At 36.4% G+C, this 17052-nt stretch overlaps 1 protein-coding gene across 2 annotated transcripts in view; it reads left to right on the top strand.

Moving 5' to 3' along the window:
* The window catches only part of BMP5 (bone morphogenetic protein 5), a 116879-nt gene extending 105923 nt beyond the window's left edge, over positions 1-10956 (top strand). Inside the window, exons 5-8 of one of the 2 annotated variants that reach the window (XM_008691760.1) lie at positions 4258-4334; positions 5669-5779; positions 7951-8004; positions 9143-10956. In XM_008691760.1, the coding sequence (XP_008689982.1) occupies positions 4258-4334; positions 5669-5779; positions 7951-8004; positions 9143-9292 (392 nt within the window). In that variant the 3' untranslated portion in view covers positions 9293-10956. The remainder of the gene's footprint in view (positions 1-4257; positions 4335-5668; positions 5780-7950; positions 8005-9142) is intronic. The other variant, XM_008691761.1, reaches the window with a different exon arrangement.
* Positions 10957-17052: the final 6096 nt, after the last annotated feature.

The raw sequence follows: 17052 nt of genomic DNA, 5'->3' as shown, positions 1-17052 counted from the left end.
TAAATCCCTCATCTTTGAAGGGATTGCTATGTGTTTGGGGTTTGTCATGAATTTTTCTACCTCCCAGGTCATATCAAAATTTACATTATTAAATGGTCTATTGTAGCATTATTCCTGCTTCTTTACCTCTTATACCTTCATTCATTTGTCATTTCCATTTTCTGTAAATTAGCGAAAATTCCAATGCTTAGGTGCTGACTTCCTTCGTCCCCTTTTTCTGCTGGGAACTGAGCGTGAGAATGCTAGCACTTCTTTTGTTTTGAAACACAGTCTCTCATCATAGTTGGCTTGTTTAAGCTTTTGACATGGTTAAATGTTAGATTCTATTTTGGATTTTTTGTTTTGTTTTGTTTTCTAGATATATCTACATTTCATCCCTTAAAGAAGCCAATACTAGATTTAAAAAGTAAAAAATGAAACCCATACTGGTATATGGAGTTGTCTGGATTTAAATTCTTTTTTTTCCCCACTTCATTGCTAAGCTACCCCATGTCCATTTATTTGGTTGGTTGGTTGTTTGTTTTTCAGAGACTGGTGGACAGACCTTTGAACTCCTATGTAGAGTTCAGGGTTTTTTTTTTTTTTTTTTAATCACTTTTAACCTCTATGTATTTTTTTTTACATTTTTTTTCTAAGACAAAATAAGTTCTTAAACAAGTTTAAGAAAAAGATTAAATTTGCACTGTTTGCAGGAATTGATCATAGAGAAGTTTGCATAAAGTATTTAGCAATACTATCAATATTTTGGCCCTGGTTTCCCAGTAGTGTTACCATTACAAGACAAAACAAAGAAATGCTGCATTTGGAACATCTGCATTTTAGTTGAGGAATAACAGCATGCTTTTCTAGTGTGCTCGTGGCACCAGAACATTTTAGTAATTTCTGTTAGAATTCTTCATTTGTAGGCAAGTTAATCTATGGTAGGTAGCATTATGTCCATTTCATTTTAATTTTCGAGGGGCGATCGATCACTATTTTTTAGAGATATAATTTCCTTGCCCTTCCTCCTTTAGTTTATTCTGCCAACCACTTATAGTAGACCTAACTGCAGACTGTGCTGGTTTGGGTACAACATTCACTTCACTCATCCAGTAATTTTTATTTCTGGCAGAATAAGCATATGGTCCTAACGCTCTATGAAATCAGACTCTTGGAATCAGATTCTGTTATAAATTTCATTGCTCGTTACCTTCATGTGATGTTACATTATATGCATCACTTAGCCTGTATGAAAAGCTGCATAGATGGAACAGATCTATTTTGACTTTTAAGTTTTACTTTCTTTTTTTTTTTATAAACATGGAATTCATATAACCATATACGTAGTTTATGGCTTTTCGTATATACTTGTATGTGTTATTGGCTACAATGTCTTTATTCATATTCAGTGTTTTTAATTAAGACAAGGATGAATGAATAAATATTCCCATCATTGTCTAATGCGGGGGCTCGTGAGGCAAGGCCCTGTGGCCTGTTCTTGTATGCCCCAGTTGCTAAAAATGGTCTTTAGATTTTTACATGTTTGAAAAAGACTCAGAGGAAGGATAACTTTTTGTTTCCCATAGAAATCATACGAAACTCAAATTTTAGCATCCAGAAGTAAAGTTTTATGGGAATTTAGCCATATCCATCCACTTACAAAGTCTGTAACTCCTTTCATGCTATAGTGGCAAAGTTGAGTCATTGCAAGGGACAATTAATTATTTCTTTTCCCTAAAAATGATACAGGGAACTTATCCATTTCATGTTATTGTAGTTAGTGTTACAGTATGCTTATTCATTGCCTGGACAAAATTAACTCTTTGTGCTATTCTGGTCAGGGAAAGAGTTTACCCAAAGAATAAGAGTGCCGCATTCCAAATAAATTCTCTTTTCTCCATTTTCTGTCATTATCTACATATTTAATTTGTTTTAATGAAGCTAGTTGCACAGCAGGAAAAACTCTGACCTAGAAGTAAAAAAGTGTGAGTTCAATATTTAATCATTATTTTGTTTTTTAGGCAGAATTTAAAGAATTACTTGAAGTAACTGTGAAAGGTAGACGACAAGCCCCGCGAAGATGGGCTTCATGGATTTTTGATGTGCCTACATTTTCATTAGAGGTTGAGGATAATTAAACTGGAAGGTGACATCTTAGGACACACTACTCTGCCTAGTAAACTACTACATTGATTTGATAGAGATGATTGTCAGAGTGAACATAGCAGTTATTCCTAGAGGAAAAAATTAGCTGTCTTCTTTGAAAATAAGTTACTTTGCTGGCTCCCTTACCCTGTATTTTTTCCTCTTTCATATTTCACATTGGAAATAATAAAAATGGGTTAGCTTCTAGAATGCTATTTGTATAAAGTGTGAACAAATGCCAAAGAAGACAGCAGAGATTTTCTATAAAGCTCTGTGTCTCTTTGGTATTACTTTAGTCCAGATGCAATATTGAGGCTCTCCATTAATCCTTTTTTTTTTTTTTTTTTTTTTTTAGAGCGAGCAAGAGCATGAGTGGGTGGGGGAGGGGCAGAGGGAAAGGGAGAGAGAGAATTGTAAGCAGTCTGCACACTCAGCACAGAACCTGATGCAGGCCTCAATTTCATGACCCTGAGATCACCACCTGAGCTGAGACAAGAGTTGGGCACTTAACCATTGTCCCACCCAGGCACCCCATCCTTAATTCTTTTAAACAATTATAAAAGGTTATGGGTTTTTCAGATTATATTCTAAAATATTTAAAGGAAATAATGTATTTCCTTTCCTTCAAGTCATTTGTGGAACACATTGAGGAATTCGTTTATTAATTCCTCAAGTACTTATTGAGTACCTACTGTGTGTCAGAGACTGTTTCTGAAACTTGGGATATATCAGTAAATCAAACAGAACCAAACAAGAGTGTTGACCTTGTAGTGCTGACCCTTTATGGGGAGGAAACAGACAAGAAGCAATGCACATAAATGAGTAAAAGGCATAGCATATTAAAAAGAAAGTGAAATGGGAAAAAAAAATAAAAGCAAGGTGAGGGAGATCCGGAATACCATAGTGGGAGCTGCAGTCTTAAATGGGGTAGTTAGTGAAGGCTTCATTGACAAGATGATGCTTAAGTGAAAAATTGAAGAAGCTATAGGCATTAGCTATGTATATGACCAAGGGAGAGGGAAGAGTGAGGGTGAAGGCCCTAAGGAGGGAGGAAGCTACCTGGGTGGAAAACAGCAAGGAGGTGGAATGGCCAGAATGGAGTGAAGGAGAGGAAGAGTAGTAGGAAATGAGTCAAAGAGGTAATGGGGTCAAATCAGCCTGGGCCTTGTAAACCACAGAGGATATTTTACTCTTAGTGATACAGGGAAATCCAGTGGGACTTCTTGCTGGGGAGTGCTATAATTTGGACTACTTGTTAGAAGATCTACCTGATTGCTTTGTTGTAGATGAGCAAGGGCAGAAACAAGGCGAATGGGCAATGAGACTATTGCAGTGATTCAGATGAAAGATCATGGTGGCTTTGACCTTGCCTAGTCATGGAGGTGGCAAGAGTAGGTGGATTTTGGACCTATTTCAAGGTAGAATGTGTAGGATTTCTTGACAGATTGGATATGAGAGTAAGAGGAAAAAACAGAGTATTTTGACTCTCTCTCTCTTTCTTTGTCTTTGCTGGGAAAGCTGCCATCAGTCAAAAATGGAAGGGTCTACATGTTGGACAGGTTTGGGGGGAAAAAAATCAAAGTTCAACTTTGAGTATTCTGAGTTTAATATGTTTATTAAAATAATCAACTCTGTAAGATCCCAGTTGGTACTTTCCCAATGTCTGCCTCATGGAAGATGTTAAAAAATATTGTATGAATTTTTAATACATATTAATATATTAAGTATATTAATATACCAAGTATATTAATATATTAAGTATTACTATATTAGTATATTAAGTATTCACACTATAGTGTGAATTAATTAATAAATGATCATTCATTGAGCAGCTAGTACTCAATGAATGGCAAGCATCAGATTGTGCACCATGAAACAGGGAGTCTAACCAAATTCTTATTAGAACCTCACAAGGTAAATGGAATTGACTACATTTTACAGAAGAAGAAACTCAGGGCAAGTGATTTGCCTACAGGTCACATGGTTAGTTAAGTGGCTCTAGCTTTAAGATTCAAACTCATATTTTATAACATCAGATACAGCCTCTTTTTAATTTTATCACTGATCTCACAAAAGAAATACTAGGATACCTGTTCAGCTGTCATTTGTTTAAAATCTAATTTTCATCTTCAGATTATAATACAAGTGAACAAAAACAAGCCTGTAAGAAGCATGAACTCTATGTGAGTTTCCGGGATCTGGGATGGCAGGTAAGAATGGTCAGTCAACTTAGGTGCTTCTTTTCTGTTTTATTATAAATCCAGAGTTGCTCATAATCTTTGTTAGTTATTTTTCCAATACACTAACCAATTATTTTTGATATGACTGTTCAGTATATGCGTTATCCACATAATTTTTATTTCCCCACTATCCTTCTACCATTGAAACATCATTATTAGGGTTTACAGTAAGAAACAACTATGCTGAAGAAGAAACATAACCTTACGATATTTAGAAAGTGGGAAAAGGGATGTTGTTTAAATATCCCAAAGTTCTAATTTTAACACCAATTTTTCAGATTAACTTGAGCAACACGATTTGCCCCCAAGGTCTCAAACTCTAGGGCTAAGAGATAGAATCATTGACTATAATGTCTGTCATAAAGTAAAGCTACAGAAAAAAACATTTTTTTCCTTGAACCTAAAAGTTTTATTACTGTCTTTTCCATATGCTTCCCAAACAGGGTGAGGAGGAAGATTTAACCAAAATAGTTTTTAATGTCTCTGTGTATTGGTAGTTTAAATTGAAGTCTTTAGATTACAATATCCCATTACAATGGATTCGCAGAATTGAATTTGGGCTATCTCATTGAAAAGTAATATTAAAATGTAAGCATTTAACAAGTTTATGCTGAACCTTCAACACGATTCATTCAATAAGTTTACACTTGGACTAAGTTTTACTTCTTGGGGAAAAAAAAAATCAGGACAACCATTCCATATGCCAATTTTTTGGCTTCCCCCAAAATTTCATGTGTAGTTCTCAAGAATTTGCTTCAATTCGTTTCTTCTAAAGCGACTATAAAGTTAACACACGAATGGAAAGAAAAACAGCAAAAGGAACAAATATTAAAGCTTTCGGGGGTTGTCAGGCTTCTAAAACCAGGAATGAGTTATTAAGAAGTAATGGGAATTATCTCAATTAAGTTTATTCTTCTTTTCCTTTCTGGTTCACTTGAACTTTCCAGAGTTCATCATTTCCTGTTTAAACAATATTTACAATGCTATTTAATGATTATGGTTTTATTCATGAATACATGAATTAATACATACTATGAATATCCTACATAGCAACCTCTTGGGAGAAATTACAGAGGGCAATTTCTTGTGAAAATATTTATACTCATGTTGTAAACTTCAACTTAAAAATAAATTAAGGGCTTGAGGGTGGCTATCTTGTTAGAGTAATTGTTGGATGAAGAAGAGAAACCTAGCCAGACTAAATATGGGTATTATTTAAGAATTACTTTATTTTTATTTTGGTGATTTCTTTTATTCTTTTTCTTCCTCTTTTTTCATTTTCTTTTTGTGTGTGTGCATTCTAGGATTGGATTATAGCACCAGAAGGATATGCTGCATTTTATTGTGATGGAGAATGTTCCTTTCCACTCAATGCCCACATGAATGCCACCAACCATGCCATAGTTCAGACTCTGGTATGCTTTGTTTTCGTAGAATTGAAAATGGTTTAAGATGCAAGGATCATACAAACGCTATTTTAAAGGAAAGCACCCGTGTATAGCTATAAGTGCATTATTTTTTCTTTAAAACTTCCTTGGTACTTTTTTAGAGCCAAAGTAACAATTGTGGATATAGTCAGGAATTTCAGAGGTCCTGATTCCAGAATGGGGAAGGATTCAGCTAGGAAAATTGGAGTAACCACATGAAGTGGTCATTCTGCACTGATTTCTTCACTATGCAATATGACGAACCACACAGGTTCCCAGGGGCTGCTTCTAACCTAGCAATTCATTAGTAATCATTGCAAAAACATTGAATAATAGCCTTACTGAATTTCATCTGAGGGCTTTTACTCTAATTATTTAAGAATGTGCCACAACATATTTTGGTATTATGAAACTGCTTTAAGTAGAATATAAGTAGAAGATTCATTTCTATTTCATGATCCTGATTTTTTTTAATAATCTTTAGGGTGGAATTTCAGCTTCATTTTTTCCTTCCTCACTCAGGAATTTAGCAGTGGTTTAATCTCTAGTAACCTGGGCTTATTTTTGTGAAAACAATAATGAAATGTTGATTTTGTGGTCTCTAAATGGTTGTACTGTATCTAATGAGCTCACGAAACCTCTTGAGAGTCTGACATACCTGCCTTATGGTGTGTGACTTACTGATTTGGCAGAGGGACAATCTCTGGAAGACTAAGTGCGAGGCTCCTAGAAGGTACGATAGACTATGTGATAAAATTCTGAATTAATGTTTGGGTTAATAAGAACATTTTAACTATGTATCATCAAGATAGGAGGAAGAGGACAAATTGCTTTAGATTCAAGACTTAGTGACGGAAGTGACTCTTTAGTGGATGACAGTAAGAGAGCAGTAGCCATAAGGAAAAAATAATCTGTCTTTGTGGTGAGTCTTGTTTATGATCAACAAAAAAACGGAACTATTAGAATTTGCGAGTTGACTCTTGAGGTTTTTTTTTTTTTCAGAATTAATTTAAAATTTAAAGCTGATGGAAAGACTATCCCAGTTTTCTTTTGAATAAGGAATGGTTTATATACATTATATTAAATCCTTGAATGTTGATGTTTTCTGGTCTGGACATCATAGGTACTGGAGAAGAGTTAGACACCAAAGATGCACGTCTATGGCAACTAGAGCATGGGTATTGTCAAAAACTTTGGAAATAACCTTGGAGTAAAGAGAACCAGAGAGATAAAATAAATACATATTTTGGAAGGCAGTCATTTATAAATGTTCTTCTTTTTATTCTTGACCAATGAGATTGCCTACTTCTGTGCCATATGCAAAGTACAGAGTAAATTCCTGGGGAAATTTGAAGATATGTTATGATTTCATCTTTGCTGTATCTATAAATAGAAGTACTTCTTGATACTGGATATCATTTCTGGGGTATGGGGAGCTCTTCAAGGATGGGTGTGTTGTATTCCAACTTCCTCCGGTAAAAAGAATCTCTGTGAACCCTAGCCTTCTATCCTTGCCTATGAGAATTCATGATGACCCAATAGCCAGTCACACAGAGAGAAATGCTGCTGTTTCAAGCCTTGGAAGAATAGCCATGATCACTGTCTTTCTGTAGGCTCAAAGCAACAGCCACTATTAGCTTATAGAGGAATGATAACGTCTCAGAAAATTCTTTGCCTCTTTATACTGTCATCTCAAGAACTCAGAAAGCAGAGTTCTGTTTCATTAAATATGTATCTAATATATCAAAGGCTGCTTCAGGCTAAGCAATGCTTAATTATTGAAAAAACTCTGTCAAAATACTCTCTCGTTTTTCTTTTTCTTTTTTCTTATGAATATATAACTATGTACTGTCAGCTTTTGGGGCTGTAGTCTAGAAGGCAGTGTCAAAAAACAAACATTAAAAAAAAATCTGACATGGACTTGGAACAAGACCCTGCTCTGCCTCACTGTCCTGGGATATGGGACATAAGTCATTGCAAAACTTGCAGCATACATGGGAAGTTTGATTTTTTTTTTTTTCCTGGCATTGTGCACTCTGTATGTTTGTTCGGTGAAGGACATGAAACAAGAAGACAGGCATGTTTGTTGCTAAAGGAAAGCATATTTGTGACTAATATGTTTGAGAAACCATTCAAGAACAATCCATTTTTTTTTTCAGAACGATTGCTTTGCGAAGCTGCCAAGGCCATTGAAACAAGGGCTTATCAATCATGTATGTGTGGGTTATGGAAGATCAAGCTGATGAGGGACACAAGCTGCATCTGAAATTCGTAGAAACTATCCAACTTTCAGTTTTGTGAGGTCTTAGGAAATTTCAAGTTCATGTCAGATCACTTCATTTTTCCTGCTGTTTCTGTCCACATGCAGGGCTCCTATATCATTTCAGCCAGGACATTGTGCAGCCAAAACTCTAAGAGGCTGTATTTGCTTTTTTGTGGATCCTTTAGGACTCATCAGTGGGACTTCCCATAAACTCCTTTGGGGGAAGGGCCAGAGTAGGTGGGTGGGAAAGGGGGCTCCTTGCTCAATGACTGCAAATCATAGGCAGACTGCCAGTCTTACCAAAATGAGGATAAACCCTTTGCTTAAGTATTTCACTTTTGGTGTACAGCTACCTTTGGAGGCTTTTGGAGAAGAGCGATATTCAATTTTTAAAATATCTAGGCTCCTTGTTTCTGATTTAGCTGAACGTGCTTTTTGGCACTTGTCTAGGAGAGAAGGAAAGTAAAAGGATATTAAACTCCAGCCAGTCTGGTAAAAAATTCTGTAGACAAGAGTTGAAATCATTACTTTAAAACAAGTTTTGGATTATACCTGGAGTTCACTTTGCTGTGATTTTTATGCTTCCTCTACTGTGGAAAATGAAGAGTTGGCATAACTTTTACGATTTGTTGTTTAACTGTCCTTTGAAAAAGAATTCTTAGATTCAAATCTTTCTGCAGTCTAATTGGGTCCCTTCATTGACTTGCATTTATAACTTCTGTATTTCTCATGAAGTAGATAGAAGTAGTCGTTCTAACCAAAAGCAACTCAGTGCTAGTTGCCGTGTTCTTTCCCCCAGGAAAATTTCCGCTGAATATTACATAGAAGGAGTTTTCCTTACTTGGTAGAATATTTTTCAAGGCCCCAACACATAATTAGAACTGGTGAGTTGCTCTAGGTGTTAATGCTTAAAAATACATCCTTCACTACCAGTCCCCAACCCCCACTCCAGCCATTGAATGTGAATAGAAGACTGATAGCTTAAGGGTGTGCCCGATTGTGTGACAAAACGAGAATATTATTTGAAAGGTGTAGACAAAATGTCTATCTTGTTTTTTAAAAAAACAAAACATGTTTTTCTTTTCCAGGTTCATCTGATGTTTCCTGACCACGTACCAAAGCCTTGTTGTGCTCCAACTAAATTAAATGCCATTTCTGTGCTATACTTTGATGACAGTTCCAATGTCATTTTGAAAAAATACAGAAATATGGTAGTGCGCTCATGCGGCTGCCACTAATTTTAAATAATAATGGTAATAAGAAAAAGATCTGTATTAAGGTTCATGACTATAATAAAAAGTATGCTTTCAGACGAGAAGGGAATTTCATGAAATTAGTCCGGCTCACTTCATCTCTGTACCTTTGTACGATATTGTGTATATAGTCACTTTTATTTATTTAAAGGTATATATTCTCCTTTGTGGATGCCTTATCAATAAAATCTATTTTATAGGTCTATTACACAATAGATAGCCCAGTGTAACTTTCAATGGGATATGCTAAGTCCAATTCAATTCCATTTCAACATTTTTTTTTCTAATACGGTTTTTATGTAATTTTCCGAAATTAGACCGAACTCCTTTGCATGTTAACCACTGCTAAAGGAAATTGAATGCCTTTGGTTGTGTTGTGCCAGTGAAAATGGATAGGATATTTATTTAGAAATAAAACTAAAAACAAAAACAACCCAAGCAAAAATGCTTGGACAAACACAATTTTACTTTCAGAGTTTCTGCTTCATTAGATAAAGTGAAATGTTGAACTGGATTTGAATAAATAAGCGGTAGGCAGAACATAGAAGCTGAAAGATTACACATAATTGTTGTAACTGTTTGCTTTAACAGAATTGGTGTAACTGGAGGAGCACACTCCTTCTTGGCTTGTGGATTGTAGATTTTGCAAAGCGCTCAAAGCTTCAGGAATTCTGTGGAGACAGGCTTGAGCCTGTGTCCATAACTTTCCAAGTTAACACTAAAAAATTGTAGTACAACCTTCTTACCTCAAATAAATCATGTCTGCCTATTATCTAGAACACTACTGCTGCAGATTTTTTTCAGATTTAAAAACAGTCCAAAATAAAGAAACAGTTACATGTGCTCCACTTCCTTCCCCACAGACAAGAGTCACTGCATACATAAAACATACTGGAGCAAAGATGCCGACAGAGCCATTTTCCTTAACTCTCCTTTATAACTGAGTTTGCTGATTGATGTGATGCAAGGGATTTTATTTAGGGTAAAAGCACTGAAACTAAACTGAAGGAAATTACCAAAAATCCCAGAATGGCTTTGACAGAATTGCCGTTTCTAAAGAACAGCTGAAATCCATTTTTCATATCTTTGAGAATGAGCTCAATGAAAACCTTATTTTGTAAGGGGATTTTGTAAACCTTCCTCCAAGCACAAATAATTCCAAATGGGAAGGTTCTGTTGTGTGTATGTGCATGTGTATTCTTCCCCTTGAAATTAATTTATTTTCTTTCTTTGCCTTCTAAGGCTTTTCTTTAACACACACTAACTTTCGGAAGAATGACATTTAAATGGATTACTTGCTATTTATGGTGACTCCGTGGTTAGGCTCATTTACAGCTCATCTAAAATATTCATAAAGCACCATTTATTAATTGCCTTTTTGGACCTTTCAAATAAAACTTCTATCAGAAATAGCTTCCAAAATGCTATGGGTTCGTTTGTAATTCAGGTATATTACAATGTTGTTTTAAAACACAGTTTATCTTAAGTAAAAATTGATAATAACTCTATTGGGGGATGCATTAAGTAATATATTTTTAAATAGTGTACCATTGTAAGAATAAGAAACGGAAGTCTATTCTATTATTCTTTAAATGTGCTGTTTAAATATATTTCTATGTTTTAAAATATATTAAACTGGTGATGCTAGTTTCTACTGATGTGGTTGTTTATTTAAGAGGGATATAAAAATGTAAGTATGTCATGAGCTGAGACTCTAAGAACATCAGATGTAAAATGGTGGAGTACATGATTCCTTATGTTGTTTTTAATTGCCAAAACTAGTTTTTGTATTTTTAATAAATAATTCACTCTTAAATGGACAAAGCAAGAATCCATGAATTAAATATCTTCTCAATCTGCTCAAACAACAAAGAAATTTTTAAAATAGCAAAAATGATAGGGATGGAAAAATACCTACTTGTTCTTTTTCACGAGAGGAGATAATTGGCATCAGTATTTTCATAATTTTTCAGATTAGATATATGAATATATATACATAAATGCACATATGCTCAGTTAAGTTATTCCCAAATAGCTATTATAGTAAATTTGTAGTATTACCTTGGTAATACTTAAGCTACTATCAGAAACCAGAATAATTTAGCCTATTTTAATAGGATCCAAACAGCTCAGGGCTTTTTAGCTGGTTAGGTATTGGCTTTTTTGTGTGTGTTTGTTTTTAAATTTCCTCCTTTATATGGAGTTTGCTTTGTAAAGTGGCCCTAATTCTTTTTGAAAGTAGAGGGCATATATCACAAATATTCAAGTTCTTTAAAACTAAGGCAAAAATAAATCGTCTACAGTGAACTAAAGAAATAAGAAAAACACAAGAAAGAAAATCCAAAATTACTTTTTCCTCAAGAACTGTTATTTTATAATCCCTATATCACCATCATCGACTCTGAGCCAGAGTCTACTGGCTACTATAGAGTCTGGCAAATATCATCTCCCAAGAAATTTACAATGAGTAATGTTTTTGATGCAGTTCCATTCAAGACAGAAGAAATCCTCTTTCCCAAACACAAGTCACTGTCTCATAACTACTCAGTCAAGTGCTCAATCTATCATCCAATTTCCATTCCAGATTACCTGCAGTTCTAGGTTTTCTCTTTTGCATTTTATTTTATTTGTATTTGTATTTAATTTTTTCAGCCTGGAACTTCTTAAAGTTAGAAGTGAAGATGCCTTTGCTGATAAAACATATACATTGCTAAGTATACATATATACATCTGTATTTTATCAAGTTTGGTTAAGATCATAATTGAGGAGAAAGTAGGAAAAGTAACAATGCCAGTATTTATTCTTATTTAGACGGAAAAGTGACACTATATCCAAGTTAGCAATTTAAAAAGAGCAAAAGTTCTGCAAAATTATCTCAACGTCTGTTGTAATATTTGTTGGTTATGCAAAATTACCTCAGCGTCTGTTGTAATATTTGTTAAAGCCTGTTTGAAACATGGGCCTTTCAAAGACAGAAGAACCTGGAACAGATATAGCCTTTAAAAATAACAAAGAAATTTCAGAAATTTTAAAACATCCATCTTAACCTTTGCATCTCAGTTTCAAATTTGCAGAGGCAGCTAGTCTCCCATCATTCCTCAAACGTCAACGTATCTACACGGTGGAGAGAGAATGGGTAGATGCGCTACGACTTCAAATTCTGGAGGTTATATATAGAAGGATGAGAGACAAAATACTGCATAAATAGCCCCTGGACCCAGCCAGTTTGGAAACAGAACCTAAGCTGAGGGGTTAGTGAGGTGAGCAATATTTTTTCCCCCAGTTCATGTGGCTACTACTAGGCAGTGAAATATAATAGAACATACTCAAAAAGCTGGACTGTATTTATTTTCTTGCAGATGCCTATAGAATACGCTCGAACTAGGGAAATAATTTTCTACCTTGAGCCACAAGGGCAGTAAGATGTCTTAAATTATGTATGTTTATACTTTCTTCAATAATTCACATACACCCACATACATATACACACTTATAAATAAGTGTATTTTTATATGTTTTAAAGAAGAGAGAATAAAAACACGAATACAAAATATTTTAAGTGAACCAATAGGACTTTGGGGAAAGACAAATATAATACAATGGGAAATTTGAGAAAACTTAAAGTATGTGAGGATCAAAGGGAGTTCTAACTTGCATTTAATCAGTATTCCAGAAAACTGGAGACAACTTTTGGGCTAACAGCTGACCTCTTTATCAGAGCTGGTTCCTCAACTTGGAAGTCAGTCAACAGGTAATGGCTATCTTCAGACTGCTAAGGAAAAAGAACTGTCACATGGAATTCCATACCTAACAAAAACTATTTTAAATATTAGGGCAAAATAAAAACATTCTTAGGCAAGTAAAACTGAGAGAATTTATCATCAACAACAAAGGCACTGCTAAAGGTTTTACCTCAGGAAGAAAGACAACCCCCAAAGGAAATATATACAATAATGATGAGCAAGAAGATGAGAGACACAGGGCTAGCCTAAAATAAATAATAATGTCTCACATTGTGGTTTTAAAAATCAAGAGAATTAACAGTATCAAATTAGGTTGAATAGAGCAAACTACAGTACAGCTATAGAACATAGAATGGAAGGTGGATGGTTGGAAATAATAGGCTTTGCATTTTACTTAACGACTATTAAATTAAACTCATTAACTTCAGAACACAACGTACTGTGTATATTTTAAATCAGGACTGACAGCATTTTTCTATAAACGATATGATAAATATGTTTTTTTCTGTTCCAACTACTCAACTCTGCTGCGAGAGCAAGAAAGTGGCTATAGATGATATGCACACTAATATGCGCAGCTGGATTCCAATAAGATTTTACTTAAAAAAACGTGGTGGGTGAGGTTTGGCCCACAGTTGGTACTTTGCTGGCCCTTGTTCTAAACCAGTAGAAGGGATAATTGCAATGTGGTAACATACAATCAATTCAAAAAGATAAGAAAGAAGAAAAGGATTTTAAAAAACATAGCAAAGGGGAAATATTGCATATAATAAAATGATAGAAGTAAATCCATACACAGTCACATAATATTACATGTAAACGGACTGAAAAGATCACTACTGCTGGATTGGATTTGAGATAACTTCAGCAGCTAGTAACGTTCTGTTCAAAAGAAGTACACCTAAAACTTTAAAACACAGGAAGGTTGAAGGTAAAAGGAAGGTGAAATACATACCTGGACAATACCCACCACAGGAAAACTGGGTTAATTATGTTAGTAAAGTATATTTACACTTTAGTATTAAACCAGCCATTACTGTTTAGAATATAAGGACATACAGTTGCCTATTGACTTTCAGCATATCTTCTCATAAAATTGTTTCTAGAGTAGTTTTTTAAATTACATGTTTAAAATTAATAAAAAAGGATCTTATTTTGGCATACAATGTTATTCTCTTAAGGTTATTAAGACTGGTGATTTGAACTTATTTATTTACTTATTTATGAGAGAGAGAGCGAGAGAGAGCGAGTGCAAGTCCATGTGATGGAGGGTGGGGTGGGAAAGGGGCAGAGGGAGAGAGAGAGAGAATCTTAAGCAGGCTCCATGCTCAGCATGGAGCCCAGGATGGAACTCGATCTCCCAACCCTGAAATCAGGACCTGAGCTGAAATCGGGAGTCAGATGCTCAACTAACCGAGCCACCCAGGTGCTCCAAGACTCTGGTGATTTGAAAATTACTTGTCTTGGGGCGTCTGGGTGGCTCAGTTGGTTAAGCATCTGCCTTTGGCTAGGGTCATGATCCCGGGGTCTTAGGATCGAGCCCTGCATCAGGCTCCCTGCTCAGTGGGGAGTCTGCTTCTCCCCCTCTTTCCCGCTCATGTTCTCTTTCACTATCTCTGACTCTCTCAAATAAATAAATAAAATCTTAAAAAGAGAAGAATGAAAATTACTTGTCTTTATGACGAAAGTTCACAGTATTGTAGTCAGTAATGCATGTTGATGTCAGTGAGACTCTCTAAAGTGATTCCACTTAGAAAATGAAATAAAGCCTAAATGAGAGAACAAGCACTTCTCCAAAGATGTTATGATGAGAAGAAAGAATATTTGAAAAATCTTGGCTATCGAACATAATGGGTCCAATGAATCTCCTTTCACACCAACCTCCTAGGGCTATTATTAAATGGAAGTGAAGTATTTCCTGTATCCCCAATACACTAATACAGCTTCTGGGCCTTGATAACATTTTTCCGTTCACCAGGAATGCCCTCCCTAAATTCTGCCTGCTGATATTCTACTGATTCCTGGAGTGACTTCTCATTTGCTATTCCCTTCAAAAAGACCTAATACACCAAACCAGATGTGTTTAATCCCTCTAATAAACCACTGCAGCCCTCCTGCTTCTCAGACACGCATCACATTATGCCAGCTATTACAGTTATTTGGAAAATCTTATATTTCTTCTACATGGTAAGATGAAGAAGTCCTACAGTATTCACTCATTTATTAATTCCCTAAATATTGTCATAAAGATATTCTCATAGTTGATGCTCTATAAATAATTTGGAAATGATTGGAAGGTGGCTTAATTTATTATTTTAATGGAAAATAAAGAGCAAACATAAAAGGAATACCGTCAAAGCTGAATGAGGGATCTCAAGTCTTGATTTTAAAACAAACATCCCCAAGCAACGTATCTTTCACTTTTAGGGCATTCTAATCTGCATTTCATTAGGTTTCTTTTTTCTTTTTCTCTCAGGTTTTATCTTGTTCTTTTGCTTGGAACATATTCTTCTGCTTCTTCATTTTGCTTGGCTCAGAGTTGGTTTCTATGCATAAGATGAAACAGCCACCTCTCCCAGTATCGAAGGAGTAGCCTTGTGTAATTGCTGAACCTTAGCATTTCACCTTTCCCTAGATCTTGGTTGCTTTCAAATCTCTGTGAGACAAACAGCCTAGCTATTTTTAATAGCTCCCAGTAGTTGAGGGTGTGCCAAGACCAGTCAGTGACTGACTGACCAAGGGAAGATCTCAGTCAACCTCTAGATTCAGGGTGAATGGAAGCCACACCCTCAGGAAGCAGCTTTTAAAATATGCAAATATATCCAGTCCTTTGGGACCACAGCTGAAGCCCTGCTGGTCACCACCATGAGGTAATCGGGAGGTCTTTCCTGAGAGGCAGTAGCAAAAATCAGGGCTCCAGATGAGTGTATAAGCTCTCTTTCAGGAGATACCCATGACCTGGAGCAAGATAGAGGGAGAGTGCAAAAATGGCATCCTCCTCTATGCTCCCTGAGAGCATCTCTGTAGCTTCTAGATGTATGCCAAACCTGAAGCCTACTTCTAAGGCCAAAGCTCCAAATCTCCAAAGGAGGCCTCTTTCACAGAAAAGCTGTGGGCGTTTCAATCTCTTATCTGTGCAGTGCACTGTGTATGGTAGCCTGCCAAGCACCGTCTCTTGATTGTTACAATCCTATGGGACCTAGGAACCCAAGTATCCCTGGCCTCCAGAGTCAGGAAACCAAGGGGGTGTCCCCTGGGTGGCAGCTGCAAAAACTGGGTCGTCAGACATAAAAATCAGGGCACCAGACATATGTAGAAGCTCCCCTCTAGGAGATACTTGCATTCTGGAGAGTGCAAAGACTGCGCCCACTGGCTGGAGCAAGGCAGGGAGAGGTGAAAAGATTGCACCTGCTTAAGAGAAAAAAAAAAAGAAAAAAGAAAGAAAAAAATGAGAAAAGAAAGAGGAAAAAAGGGAGGGATGAAGGGAAGGAGGGAAGGAAGGAGGGAGGGAGGGAGGGAGGGAGGGAGAGAGAGAAGGACCGAGCTACGGAGGAACCAGGGGAGGGAGAAAAGAGAGACGGTGCCCGCTGGCTTTAAAAAGGCAGGGGGCGAGGTTTTATCAAGATGGCGCCCACCAGTCTCCAACCGCGGAGCGTATCGCAGCAGGCTCCAGCTCCTCAGACCAATGCTTCGAAATTAGCAAATGAGTCTCCTCCACGTAAAATTTGGGCGCTTTTCAAAGGGCTGTTCTGCACCGGACCCCGGGACGGGTGAGTTTGCAAGTGAGCACTTTATGTGGTTTTTCTCGGGTCACCCCAGTCCCGCAGCTCTCACAGGCACAAGCACAGCTGGTCTTCAAAGTCAGGTGTTTCGTGGGCTCATCACTGGTCTTAAAACGTGGCGTGCCTAATGTGAGGAACAAACCCTTTGCTCAGCTGCTTCCTGATGGTGGGTCTCTGCTGGGGGGTGGGGTTTACGACGAGATTGTGTCTGGAACTTTC

This window comes from Ursus maritimus, unplaced genomic scaffold, assembly GCF_017311325.1.
Source record: "Ursus maritimus isolate PB19 unplaced genomic scaffold, ASM1731132v1 scaffold_29, whole genome shotgun sequence".
In the NCBI taxonomy this organism is placed as follows: domain Eukaryota; kingdom Metazoa; phylum Chordata; class Mammalia; order Carnivora; family Ursidae; genus Ursus; species Ursus maritimus.
Note: the sequence above shows the minus strand (reverse complement) of the source record. Positions and strands in the feature narration are given on the sequence as shown.